Consider the following 13,825-nt stretch of genomic DNA (forward strand, 5'->3'; position numbering starts at 1 on the left):
TGCTTTTATCGATTTTTTCGGTTTTCACTGCTCGTCTTTTGGAGACCGCGAGTGCAACAGGCGCGCCCGTCAACTGAAGAATCGCCCTAAGACGATCGTCTCGGGGCTACTGAGATCCAATCAAATCAAGCAGTTCTTTTTGCTCAAGCTTCCTGGCTTGCGCCTAATGAGCCAAGGTCGAAAAGATTGAAAAGAAAATCAACCATTCATTCACAACCACCGTCCACCGATGAAAGACTCCCGGAAAAGTTAAGGATGCGTGATCCTCTCTAGAGAGTGAACGGATTCGGTTCTATACATACGGGAGAAAGGTAAATAAGAAAAAGAAACAAGACAGAGTTCTTCTTTCTTTTATCACTCAGGAGGGGAAAATTACCAAAAAAGTCCTAAACCTTTTGCAATTGTGCCAATTCAATCCTAAACCTTTTTTTTTTGCCAATTCAGTTCTAAACCTTTTGTAATTGTGTCAATTCAGTCCATCCGGCCACTTTTGGCCGGCCGGAGCTGACGTGGGCGTCGGCCGGTTGACGTGGCAATTTTTAATAATTTTTTTTATAATTTTTCGAATTTTATTTTATTTTTTTCGCCTATCTTCTTCTCCGGTCACCGGTCGCCGCCGGTTCGGCGACCGACGAGAGGCCGGCGAGGCTGGCCCTCGCCGGCCATGGGCGAGGCTGGCCCTCGCCGTCGCCGGGCAAGGTCGAGCCTCGCCATGGTCGGGCGAGGTCAAGCTTGCCAGGCGACGGCGAGGTCTTGCCCAGATCTGGCGAGGCCTCGCCATCGCCGGGAGAGGCCTCCCCTCGCCAGTGTCGGCGAGGGCTAGCCTCGCCGGTCTCAGCCTCTCGCTGGTCGCCGAACCGGCGACCGGGGAAGAAAATAGTTGAAAAAAATAAAAAGAAAGAGAAAAAAATAAAAAAAAATTCAAAAAATTATTAAAAATTGCCACGTCAGCGTCGGGCGGCCAAAAGTGGCCGGATGGACTGAATTGACACAATTGCAAAAGATTTAAGACTGAATTGATAAAAAAAAAAGAGTTTAGGACTGAATTGGCACAATTACGAAAAGTTTAGGACTTTTTTGTTAATTTTCCCTACTTAGGAGCGGTCGGTGATCGAAAGGCTCATGCACGGTACGATGTATTTCTATTTTATTATCATCATTATTATCATCATTATTATTATGTTTTTGAGTGGGACCCAGGCATAAGAAGTGCAATGATCGTGCCGGGAGGGGAGATGGAAGTGACGGGGTGTGGGGGCAAAAGTGGCGACACGCGCGCCAGGTGGTTCGTGAAGTCCAGTTGCCAGCAAATCAAATGATTCCACCCTCTATTTTCTTTTTTTTTCTTTTTTTTTTGCTTATTTTTATCGAATAACTACCACCAACAGTCCGCACGCTCGGATCCGTAGAAGATACACCCCACGAAAAAGTACATCATGGACATGGACATGGGCATGTGGCACGATTGCCATGCATCATGATGATGATGGACTCGTATGGGGGGGAGCGACAGCACCATCATCATCACCATCATCATCATCCATCCTGCCATCCGTGACACATTACCCTCCCGCTAGCGCCACTAGCACGCCATCATCATTGCCTTTCTGTTCCTCCTATTCATCTCAAAATTGTGAAAAATTTGCACCACAAAATCAATTACATTCTTACTTTTTCATTCCTATGATGCCGAAGCTCGTGTACCGCCTTTTCTTTTCTTTTTTTACTTTTTTTGGTTTTCAATTTGGACTCGAAACTTCACGTAACTTTTAATTTGACCCACAAAATCATTAATTTTATCATGAAACAATTAAAGTAATTTCGAACCCTTTTCTACATCTATTGTGGGTTAACTTTCTTTTTAACATATTTACTTGCCTTACTCATCGCATGTACTATTTCCTTTATACTAACATTATTCGTCTAATATTTTTTTTTATGTCAGTGGACTATCCGAGACTTATCAAGCACCCAATTAATTCTCACCGGGTGCGACGATAACATTCATTCATAAGTAAAAATAGCTGACATCTTGTCGAACCATTTATCTATAGTATTCAATTGAAGTTACTGTTATTATAAGTTATCATCCGACGTCTTTTTGTAGTGATTTCGATGGAAGATGATGGGAAGATCGAAGGATATGGCTAAATTATCTTCTTTATAGAGAGAAGATCTGCTCAAAGCGAGAGAAGATTTGAGGGATCCTCTTGGACCCCCGTGAGCAGATATTACGGGATGTTGCCTCCAATTATTGGGCTAGAGTTCCATCCATAGATGGGCCCTACAGCAATTAGGGTTCAATCATGTTCAAATTGGGCCTCTAGGATAGGAATGCGCAATTACTATCCGGCCCATCGTATTTCTTACGACGAAAGATGCAGGTGAGATGCACGGTACGCCCCGTAACGTTCTCAAGCCGACTTTTGCTCGGACATGGAGTGCCGTCCGTGCCGACTTTGACGAACAAAGCACCGGATCCCGGTCTTCTGTCGACTTCTCCGGCATGCTTCGAAGTGGTAGCTACTAGCTAGGGAATTCTTCCTGAATGATCGTATAGGTGGCCAACCTACAACTTGTGCCCAGCCATGAAAAGGAAATTAGAGACCATAACTAGCTCAATGACAACCATAAAGTCCGATAGCTTCTTTATGCTTACTTTGGACCAGGTGCAAGGCTAATGTTACTTTCGGAACCATCGTTAGGTCGAGTTTCCTCGGCAGGATAAGGCATTTCTAGTGCAAACATGTGAATAGACCTGTCAAAATGGGTATAAACCTATTCATTAATTCATATATGATGGGTTGAGTTGTTATATTAGTTAGTTATATTAGTAAATGAGTCATAAATGAGTTTGAAGATAATATGAGTGTTAAATGGGTCAACTTACTTATACACAATCCACCTCTATGAGTCTCTCATCCTTACTCGATCTCACGTTCACTGATTCTGCACTATTTCCGTAATTTGGGTTAAATATGAAAGTGTTTTAACAATATGGGTCGAATTGGGTATAATCACTATACTTGCATTAAATGGAAATGAGTCAAAACGGGTTACTTAGATCCGGCATGCTCATTTGACGGGTCTACGTGTGAGGTTTGCTATCTCTTCGACTTTGGTTGGTGGAGATTCGCAGTTTTCAAGGCCTGAGCTATTCTTTCAGTCCTAAGTTTGGAGACGGCCGGGGTGACCGCACGACGTTTGCCTCGCGTTTTGCCATGAACTTTGCCAGCATATGTATAGCTTCTTATCATTATCAGCACATCGGTGAAGGAACAGGAGAAGGAAGGTGCATTCATTCAGCGAGAATTTTCCAGCTTTGGCTTTGATTTTCCAGGAAATCCAAACTGCATCGGAAAACAAAGCCTGGCGGCCTGCCTTTTTATCAAATTCTGGAAATCCAGGAACAAACTTTGGAAGGTTGCAGAATTACGATAGCTGTTTCTCATTTTCCCAAATTGAAATGAGAAGGAATGTGGAATTTCATTGGAGAAGCTGTCAGGGTCACTTGATTTTCCATCATGACAACATTTAACGAAAGTAAAAATATGCCAAAAGCATTTTAAAAAAATAGATTGCCGCTGAAATTGTTCTTTACTTATTTGCTAGCTACTCGCATCTTACGCTATTTTGAAGATTTCGTCTAATGAGTACTCACCCTAGACAACAAGCGACTTGTCCTCCTTTGTTAGGTTGGAACGAAGGACTCCCCAGCCCTTTACTACGTCTCACATTGCATTGACTACTCCCAAGTAAGGGATGGAAGATTTTCGAATTGCCGGTGAAAGAACACGGTCATTGAAAGACCCACGGGGAAGGGGATAAAAAAGACTACACTGGGAGTGCAATTACGGAAACTAGTTTCGTGAGGAAACTCCTTTTCGCAAGTTCAGTCTTTGAAGCATGTCCTTTAAAGTGTGAAGTGATAAGAAATAATGTTTACTACCTAGAAGGCCAGAATGGTTTTTCCTTGGATGAAGGAATATATGTCTGGTCCCAACCCTGGACTTTTAGATCCATTAAAGCAGTCGATTCACCTCTGAAGCACCAGACATAGCATCAGCAAAGCCTCTCTTATTGCCTGAGGCAACAATTTTTCTGTGAAGAGTAATCACCATCACTTGAAGGGTGTAAAGGAAAGAAGGGCTTCTCTTCAAGCTTCGCCGAGCTTAGGGCGCGAAAATCTGCATCTCTTTCTGGAGACTGGAATCCAGGAAGTCCGAGCCTCAATTCAATAGCCTTCAGGTCGAGGGCGATCTTGCAACTGTCTAAGACAGCGGGAACCACGGAACTATCCTCTGCAGGATAATCGCTCGAGCCCATGTAGTTACGCTCTTTCAGCTCGGCATTCCGGCATACTCTTTCCAAGGATGATGGAGTAGCCAGCAAAGTGACATTGCTCGGGGAGGTTCACATCGGACAGCAAAATAAGCTTCTGTTACTTTGTACCACATGGATGGTCCTTAGCTAACTCTCTCTCTCTCTCTCTCTCTCTCTCTCTCGAAACACACTCTTTCTCTGCACTACCCAAACCCTCAATCAGCGAGTTGGGCAGTGATAATTAGGAAGATGGCAGTGAGGATAATCAGTGAGATGATAAGATGCCGGTGAGGATAATTCGTAAGACGTCAAAGTAAAAGCAAGGCAAAAAAGTTGAAGATTAGATTCACTGTCATCTTGCTAACCACAGGGAGAACATCTGCCCCAAGCAAGATAAAAAGATATGGAGATGCTCTTGGACTCTCATGAGGTAGGGCTGAGCAACCAGACCGGACACCCCTGAAAATCGGTCCGGTTCCAGATCCTCATTAGAACCAGTCTGGTTTTTTGTTCAGAGTGAAGAACCACCTGTGAACCAGACCAAATTTGGAACCGGTTTCATAAAGTCTAAAAACCCTAATTTTTCCCGTGGCATCTTTTTCTTTATCTCTTTCTTTTTCTCTATTCTCTCCAACCTCACTCAAACACTTCACAACTCTTTCTCGCTCGCGCCTCACTCTCCTCCTCGCTTGTTCAAGCCTCGCAACCCTCGCTCGTTCCTGACTTTCTTTGCTTGTTTGCCCTCGTTCATCTTTTACTTTGAATCGTTTTGTTACTCATATTGTCGTGCTGTAAAAAAATGAAACCAAAAAAGGGGACAAAAGAAAAGTAGATTCTCGGGTAGACCCTAAAACCGGACCAAATAAACAAAGTAGGTTTCAGGGATGGCTCCAGGGCAAAAAAGGTAGGTCTCAGGTTTCAAATATATGGGAATCAGTTCTAACAAAGTAGGTTCTAGATTCCAAGTCTGAAATCTACCAACCCTTGAACCGATCTCCCCTAACATGATGGGCTGTACGACAATTAGGGTTCGACTACGTGTTAATCGGGCCTCTAGCCAAATTTTAAAGGCCTCGGGTAGGAATATGAAATCACTACTCAGCCTATCACGTTTCTCCATCACTATGCACTAGCCAATGGGGGGGGAACAAAATCAGTTGTGTTAGCACATTGGCGGACCTAAGGGACTATTGGTCAAGAAATCACTTTACGAGATTTAAAAAAAAAAAAAATTTGTCTATCCTCTAGCCTCGAACTCTCGGTCCATCATCGGATGTGCGTCTGGATGATGTACACGACGCAGGTTCAATTCCTCAATACACCAAAGCCCATGTCTTATTTGGTTCATGAGGAGTGTTATATTTCTTCAATTTGCACTTTACCTACCTTAGTGAGGTTCACTATGATCATACGGACAAATGTAAAGTCCAGAGGATTGCTAGTGCACCCACCAGGGATTTGTTTTGATGATTCGAGCAATTTTGGATATTTTATTTGGAGAGAAAATGTGAAAAGAAATACTAATTAACAAGATCTATCTCTCTTTTCTTTAATTCTTTCCCCTCTTATTCATCAAGATGTATTTGCATTTAGGAACCGGGCCTCAGTTCAAGCAAGTTAGTCGAAAATTGGGCTTGGTTTATGTCTATTCAATGGACAAATAGCCCACATGGCTAAGTATATATATATATATATATATATATTTATTTTTGTGTGTGTGTGTGAAGGACATCGTTAAAAGATTCGATTGGCCATTGAGTTTTTTTTTTTTGAGAGACCTCTTTAAACATTTAGCAGAAATTCAGGGACTACCAAGTTAGATATGCAATCATTGAACTTTTAGACTTCGTTTCCTCTCGAATTCTTAGAGTTCCATGCGTGAAAATACAAAACATCGTTCTGTGCTAGTAATTCTATAAACGGCATTTCCAACCCAATCAATACCTAAATTTTGACTGGCTAATTATTTAGCTTGTAACATGCTATTAAGTTACCAACGATTCTAAGGAAGTACCCATAGTTTTTCAAAGTGTAACCTATTAATAAGATACGAATAGTTTTATAGGAGTGCCGACACATCTGATTTTTCTAAATCATCAACTATTTCTATAAGTTTACCATTATTTACTTGCGTAGCTTACCAACGTATTAAAGTCACTAATTTCATAGTGAATTGCCAACTCTTATTTGAATCAATTTACCAACTTTTATTGAATTTTCTAAAATTACCAATTGTTCCGAGAACGTACAAGTATAAATTTGCCGAGGTTACCATCATACTAATGTTACTAACTCTTAAAGCAAATAATCAATATAATTTGAGCGATTTACTAACTCAAATACTATCTAGTTGTAACTTTACTAACTTTTATTTGATTGGACTTACCAATGTTTATTTAATAGTTTTGAAGTCATCTGTTCTAATAATATGCCGACATTTACTTGCGAATGTTATCAGCATGTTAAAGTTACTAGCTCTTATAAAAAAAATTAACCTACTCTTATTTTAGTCTATATATTAATGTTTGTTTGACTGCAACACGTTCATAAGCTCCCCAAACAAATGTAAGTAACTGACTAAAATAGTTTTGACCAAAAAGAAAAACTTACTAAAATAGTTGGTAATTTTGAAACAATCAAATAAAAGTTGGCAAGTGACTCAAACAAGAGTTGATATTTTCATGTAAGAGTTGGTAACTTAAGTTCCGGAAATGGATGTTGGTAAATTATCGGGATACATCAATAATTTTGAAAAGAGTTGGTAATTTCGCATGAAAGTAGTAGGGTTAATACTACGAAAAATCCCAAATTGGTACACATATGATAAATTTATCAAAAATTAATTTTTTGACCACAAAAAACCCGAAATTGGTATACTTGTAATAGATTTACCTTTTGTTAAATTGGATTAATATCACGAAAAATCGCAAATCAGTACCCTCATGACAAACGGAGGGTAAAATTAATCCTAAATTGGTATACCCGTCACGTATCATCCAACTTAGAAATTTGTCAGTAAAATTTAACGGAAACTAACGGAGGGTAAAAATTGTCATAGGTGTACCGGTTTGGGATTTTTGGTAGTCAAAATATTAGTTTGGAGTAAATTTGTCACAAGTGCACAAATTTGAGGTTTTTCATAGTATTAACCCAAAGTAGTAAGTTTAAAGTGTTGGGAAGCTCTCCAAACTAGTGTAGGTGAATTATTGAAATAGTTGGTATTTCAGAAAAAATTCAATAAAAGTTGATAACAAATTTACATAAGAGTCGATAATTTTGGATATAAGTAATTAACCTTTTTCCAGTTGGTAAGTTGCCGGTTTGTTATTTTAGCAAAAACAAAAAAAGTTGCCGGTTTATTAGACTTGGTGGTGGTTTTAAAACATTCTATAGACGTTGGTAACTAATTCAAATATCGCACTGGAGTAGTTGGTAGTTTTGAAAATAGTTGATAATTACGTAGGGTTAATAACTTTAACTTGTTGATAATTTCAACATATAAACGTTCGTAAACTATAGGAGCGATTGGTAATTTCCGAAGAGTCTAATCAACCTCGGTAATAGACTCAAATAACATTTGAAATTTCCTAGATGAGTTAGTAACTTAAGTTGATATGCTAATGGTGGTAAATTATTGAAACATATGACAATTTTGAAACAATCAATTCAGCAGTGCTCAAATAAAAGCTAATACTTTTCCTATTAGAGTTTGTAAATTTAACATCTTGGAAACTTTAATAAGTAATTGTTGTCAAACTACCGGAACACACACACACACACACACAAAACACTACCGAAACACAGTTAATAATTTCAAAAAATCAAATAAACATTGCTAAAAAGTACTCAAATAAGAGTTGGTAATTTCTTGTAAGCGTTGGTAATTTAAGCTCCCCAAATATATAGTGGTAAATTATTAAAACCGTTGATATTTTGAACAACCAAATAGATATTGGTAACTCACTCAAATAAGAGTTAGTAAAGCTAAAACTAGTTGGGAATTAACTTGTAAGAAGTTGGTAAATCACCCAAATCTAAGCCGGTGGCAAAAGGACACTACAAGTGCCATAAGTTGTGTACGGATGACACTTTGGTGCCATAACTTTTTTTCGGAACACTTTGATGCCAAGTCGAAGGAAAAGAGATCACTTAAGTGCCAATTTGGCCGGAAATCCGACGTGGCATTTTTTATTAATTTTTTACGCCGACGTAGCTCGCTGGAGGATGAGTCAGCGTGTACAGTTAGCATTTTTTATTTTAAATAATTTTTTTCCAGCGTGTACAGTCAGCATTTTTTATTTTAAATAAATTTTTTCCTTTTTTTTTCCTCTTCTTTCCTTTTTCCTTTCTTTTCTTTTTTTTTTCTTTTCTCCCCTCGCCGGCCGGTTGCCAATAGCCTGCCCGGCCACCGGCGAAGCCCGGGAAGGGCTAGGCAAGGGCGGCCTTGCCCATGGCCGGCGAGGGGCGGCCTCACCGAGATCCGGGCGAGGCGACCCTCGCCGGCGACAGGCGAGGTGACCCTCGGCGCGACAGGCGAGGCCGCCCCTCGCCGGCCATGGGCGAGGGCGGCCTCGCCCGGTCGCCGGCGAGGTCGCCTCGCCCAGTCTGGCGAGGCCGCCCTCGCCCATGGCCGGCGAGGGCGGCCTCGCCTGTCGCCGGCGAGGGTCGCCTTGCCCAGATCTGGTGAGGCCACCCCTCGCTGGCCATGGGCAAGACCGCCCTCGCCCAGTCCTTCCTGGGCTTCGCCGGTGGCCGGCCGGCCACCGGCAACCGGCCGGCGAGGGGAGAAAAGAAAAAAAAGAAAAGAAAGGAAAAAGGAAAGAAGAGGAAAAAAAAAGGAAAAAAATTATTTAAAATAAAAAAATGCTGACTATACACGCTGACTCATCCTCCGGCGAGCCACGTCGGCGTCAAAAATTAATAAAAAATGCCACGTCGGATTTCCGGCCAAATTGGTACTTAAGTGATCTCTTTTCCTCCGACTTGGCACCAAAGTGTTCCGAAAAAAAGTTATGGCACCAAAGTGTCCTCTGTACACAACTTATGGCACTTGTAGTGTCCTTTTGCCCTAAGCTGGTGCTTTCCGTAAGAGTTAACAACTCTTACGCGTAGGTAACTTTAACAAATAAATATTAATAAGTTATTAGAATAATTGGTAATTTCGAAACAATTGCAAAAAAGTTGGTAGTAAGCTCAAATAAAAGTTAGTAATTTTCTATAAAAGTTAATGATTTAGTAAGCCACACAAGTAAAATTGATAATTCGCGGATATGGTTGATAATTTGTAGCAATTCAGTAACTGTCTATATATTCATAAAATTGTTGGTAACTTACAACGTACCGATTAAATAAGTTGCAGCCAAAATTCTGTTAAGAGCGGGTCTTCACAATTACTAACGCTTGGCGTATTATCAAGACGAAACAGCCTTCTAATCTTAAAAGTTTGTGTTAGGTAGTCGTACCCCTTTTCCTCAAATCTTTCACACTTTGTAAAAGTTTGTGTTAGATAAGCTCTGGACGCAAAAAGTAATGGTTCTTCAAATAAAAGTTATCTCGGCAGCTTCCTGAATTGCCGAGGGGGAAAATTCCCAGCTTCTTCCTCATGTTGGTTGCTTTTAAGTAACATGAATATTCATAAATCTTCTTTTGCAAGTGAGGCCACATCTTAGATCTTATCAATCAAATAGACTCTCAAAAACTCTAGGCTTCTAAAAGCTGGTTGGCCATTAGTTTAGTCACCAATCAGACCAACCCATTAGGAGCGGACATTCAACCAATCAGAAAAGGAGAACAAAAATACAAAAAGCAATGGAAGATAAGACAAGAGTGATGAATATATAAAGAATGAGGGGGCCTGCCAGTTGAATCATTCAAGTCTCTATTTGTTTGTGAAGTTAAATGCATTTTGGCATGTACTAATATGAGATTGATGCTTCCAAAGATGTCATTATAAGGAGGTTGAAATTCCTTTTAGGACTTTTTTTTGTTTGGCCAAACTTTTTAGGACTTTGGACTTGCACTTTTTGTAGTCATCTATTGCTTTCAATGTATCATGCGCCAATTCTGGACCGAGTCCTTCATGCTTACATCTTTTTCTGTCCTTTTTGTTTTATGGCATGGAAAATCGAAAATTTCACATGGGTTGTCTCTAGTAACTCGACGAATCTCCTCTCATCTCCTCTCCTCACGTCAAAATTTACTCGCTTTTCAATTGATTAAGCACGTTTTTATCGGGAAAATGTAAGCCGATTTCGAAATTTGGCCATTTCGCCTCGCTAAAGTAGGAGGTTAATATTTACTATTGAGATATGAACATCTATTAAAAGAATTGTGCCCCAGATAAATGCAAACAGCTGTTTTGTCATTATAGCACTTCAATTATGAAAATTACCATCTTCATGACCATGCCCATTAACAGGAAATCAGAAGTTAAAAATCTTCTGTATCACCATCTCCACGTGAAACAGACATTACACTGCTCTGTTAGTCAATAAAAAAAAAGTTCTAGCCTCAGTCTCACTAGAGCCTCACATTCCCAAAACTCATTTTCAAGTACTAAAAGCAGGAGCATCCTCCGCCATCACAAACACCTCCCTCCATATCCTGCATTCCTGAACAAAGCTTGCTTCATATCTTCAGGGCTGACCAGAATTCTCTGCTCCAATCCCTGTTCCCATAAAAGGGAAAACCCCATATATAAATAAAAAAAAAGAATTATTGGACCCACAAAAACTGAATTCACATAATCAATGTAAATTAACTTTTTTTTTTTTTTGTAAAACTTGGAGGATCTTGAACTGTTTGTCCTGTTTTTTTGGGGGGTTTCGTCTCTGTACCTCTGAACAGGAAGCTTGGATTGCAAAGTCATTGAAACAGCTAATAATGCACTGCTCGATCTCAAGCCCTAATGCTTCCATGGTGGATATGGTTGATAGCAACAATCCTGGCTTCCCCGCACAGCAAATATCAATCCTTGTGTCCTCATTTCTTCTCTCCACTTGGAACTGCGATGGCAAAAAAAAAAGAAAAATTAATTTTTTACCCATGATTTCTTGAAATTTTTGTTGGGGCTAACTTCGAACTGAAGTCCTGAAATTTTCACGAAATTGATGTTACTTAAGAAGCACAAGAAACGGGGCATGCCTGTGGTGAGTTTCTGACCGACATTTCATTTGGCTTCATCTCCTTGAGAGGCTCCAACACATTCAACTGCTTCAAATCCAGTTCGCTATCTTGTTGCAAACTGTTGATCTTGCCAAGAAGTTCTTTAACGTAGTCTATAGTATCTCCAAGAATCGATGTCCTGTCCATCTGCAGAGCAAACAGAAGATAGTACATCATAATATCAAACTCAATTAGTCCATTGTCTCTCATGTACATGTGCAAAAACTCAACATGAACAGTTGTTGAACTTTTAACAGAATCGATTAATAAACTGCAAGTTGGCATTCAAACAAGTGGGTCATGTTCAACCAACAAAACTCTGCCCTATTGGTCTGCAAATCAATTTGTATACCGGCTTCGGTACATAATCCAGCGTTTTTCCATATAAATATATGTATACTTTTATTAGCTCGTAAGATTATTTTCTCCACTCAGTCACTGTGTAACTTCATAAAAATCCATTAGCATAATCTGAATCACATACCTTGCTTATCTTGGGAACGATGGATCGGAGCATTGAGAGGCGATCGTTCAACCGCTTCCTCCTCCTCCTCTCGGCCATCAGATTTTTGGAAGGTTGGCCCTCCTGCTTCTTGGCCCTGCTCTTCCCTTCCAGACAGGAACCGCCCATGTTGAACACTACAGGAGGAGCTGCCGCTTCAGGAGATTCCTGATGTACAGGCTCAACCTTGCAAGTGGCTTGTTGTAAATATAGGCTCTGAAAATCATCTGCCACTGTCAGAAGCCGGACAGGACCTGGTTCGTCTTCCTCCATCAAAGGATAAAGTGGGAACTGATCTTCTTGAACACCAGCATCGATCTCGTGCGGGCTGTAAGATGAGTCGGTGAACTGTGGACCTGTGACCGGGCTATAGGATGAGTCACTAATCATGTGGGGTTGTTGCAGGAAAGCATACTCGTTGCCAAATGGGAAACACAAGCTGTTGAGGTCATCTTGGTCAAGGCTTGGAGAGGCAGAGAAGGCTTGAGAGGGAGAGAAAAAAGATGAGTTTTCGTCAAAGCGGTGATGGTCAAAAGCCCAGGCATTGGAGAAGAGCTCGTTCATCTCCGTGGGGATGGTCTCAAATGGGTGGTTGTGGCTCATTCTTTGAGCCACCAAGAGCTCCTCCAAGAAACCCTGTTGCTCGTAATGCTCCATCTCTCTCTCTCTGTGAGACTGTGTGGGAGTGTGTTTGCTGATTTGCTTTTGTCTGTTAAGAGAGAGCTAATGGCAAGAAATGCCTTGATTTGAAGAAGTTGGTACCAAGTGGATGTATATATAGGCGCATTCACCTAATTATTAGAAATGCATTATAACATGCGTTACGTTCTATTTATTAGCCCCTTAGTCTAAGATTGAAATGGAATCTGCTTTTTCATCTCTCTCTCTCTCTCTCTCTCTCGTGTGAGTTTCTGTGATTTGATGTCTTTTTCACCGAAATATGCAATCAAACAAAGTGAATAATACAATAATTCAGTGTTTCTCTCTGCAAACTTTGACCCACATGTGTGTCTCGGAAGCGGGGGAGAGATGGGAGGAAAATACCATCATAGGCCCTGTCAGGTTCTTTGTATGAGCCCGGCCAGGGCTCTCTCTCTCTCTCTCTCTCTCTCTGGAAATGGGGATGAAAGAACGTCCCTCTCCGTCTCTTTCAGAGAAATTTTGCTGGGTTTGGGTCCCATTATAAGAACCATGTTTGCTCTAAACTCTAATGCTGGTGCTGGGTTTGATGAGGTGTGGCATGTTGGGATTTTGGACCAAAATCATAGAATTGAATGAGAAGTGTGTGGGTGAAAGTGTCACATAGGGTAGAAGAGAGATGGGAGATGGGTTGAATATGAGCGCCACAAATGGATTTGGGCCCCAAGGGGTACCCCACTTTTGTGAAAGAGAGAGGACCTACGTCAAGCTAGGTCGGTCCACGCGCCGCCGCCGCCGTCTGGCCAGCTCGGTTCGGTTCCGAGTTCACTCTCTATCGGTTTTTATTTTTTCCGAACAGACATGTTGTTTAGAATTTTTTTATTTTTTTATTTTTTTTTGGACAAATAAACATGTCTGTTCGTGAGGTTCGGTTCGCCCGAACGGAAAACCAAAGCCCTTCGCGACTGTTCACGAACCGAACCGGTTCAAGTGAACCTTCGCTACTATTCACAAAAATTCGCAACTCTTCATTTTTCGCCACTTGAATAAGACCGAACAGTTTAGTTCGGAATAGATATCACTTCGTGGCATTCATTTTTTCCTGACGCACTCTACGCATATTCACTTCATCATTGTCATTTGGTGCGATTGTTCTGCAAAATTGCGTTCGTTGGAGTCCTCCGAATACGTACCGCT

At 40.9% G+C, this 13,825-nt stretch overlaps 1 protein-coding gene and 1 pseudogene across 1 annotated transcript; both read right to left on the reverse strand.

Moving 5' to 3' along the window:
- Positions 1-2,323: 2,323 nt before the first annotated feature.
- LOC115676327 (auxin-responsive protein IAA9-like) lies at positions 2,324-4,413 on the reverse strand (annotated as a pseudogene).
- A 6,250-nt stretch (positions 4,414-10,663) lies between these two features.
- LOC115676330 (transcription factor bHLH93-like) lies at positions 10,664-12,748 on the reverse strand. Its single transcript, XM_030599207.2, has 4 exons — positions 11,972-12,748; positions 11,467-11,634; positions 11,160-11,327; positions 10,664-10,990 (listed from the first exon to the last, which is right to left on the reverse strand). The coding sequence occupies exons 1-4, from the start codon at positions 12,644-12,646 to the stop codon at positions 10,904-10,906; spliced, it is 1,098 nt and encodes a 365-aa protein (XP_030455067.1). The 5' UTR covers positions 12,647-12,748; the 3' UTR covers positions 10,664-10,903.
- Between the last annotated feature and the right edge of the window lie 1,077 nt (positions 12,749-13,825).

Source organism: Syzygium oleosum, unplaced genomic scaffold, assembly GCF_021117445.2.
Source record: "Syzygium oleosum isolate NSW1041296 unplaced genomic scaffold, Sole_v2.1 Sole_v2.05, whole genome shotgun sequence".
In the NCBI taxonomy this organism is placed as follows: Eukaryota; Viridiplantae; Streptophyta; class Magnoliopsida; order Myrtales; family Myrtaceae; genus Syzygium; species Syzygium oleosum.

Excerpts from the sequence above, each read along its gene's own strand:
- LOC115676330 (XM_030599207.2), bottom strand. The coding sequence starts at position 12,646 with ATGGAGCATTACGAGCAACAGGGTTTCTTGGAGGAGCTCTTGGTGGCT. Across the intron at positions 11,635-11,971 it reads TCGTTCCCAAGATAAGCAAG|ATGGACAGGACATCGATTCT; the intron begins GTATGTGATTCA and ends TTTGCTCTGCAG. Across the intron at positions 11,328-11,466 it reads CGGTCAGAAACTCACCACAG|TTCCAAGTGGAGAGAAGAAA; the intron begins GCATGCCCCGTT and ends TTGCCATCGCAG.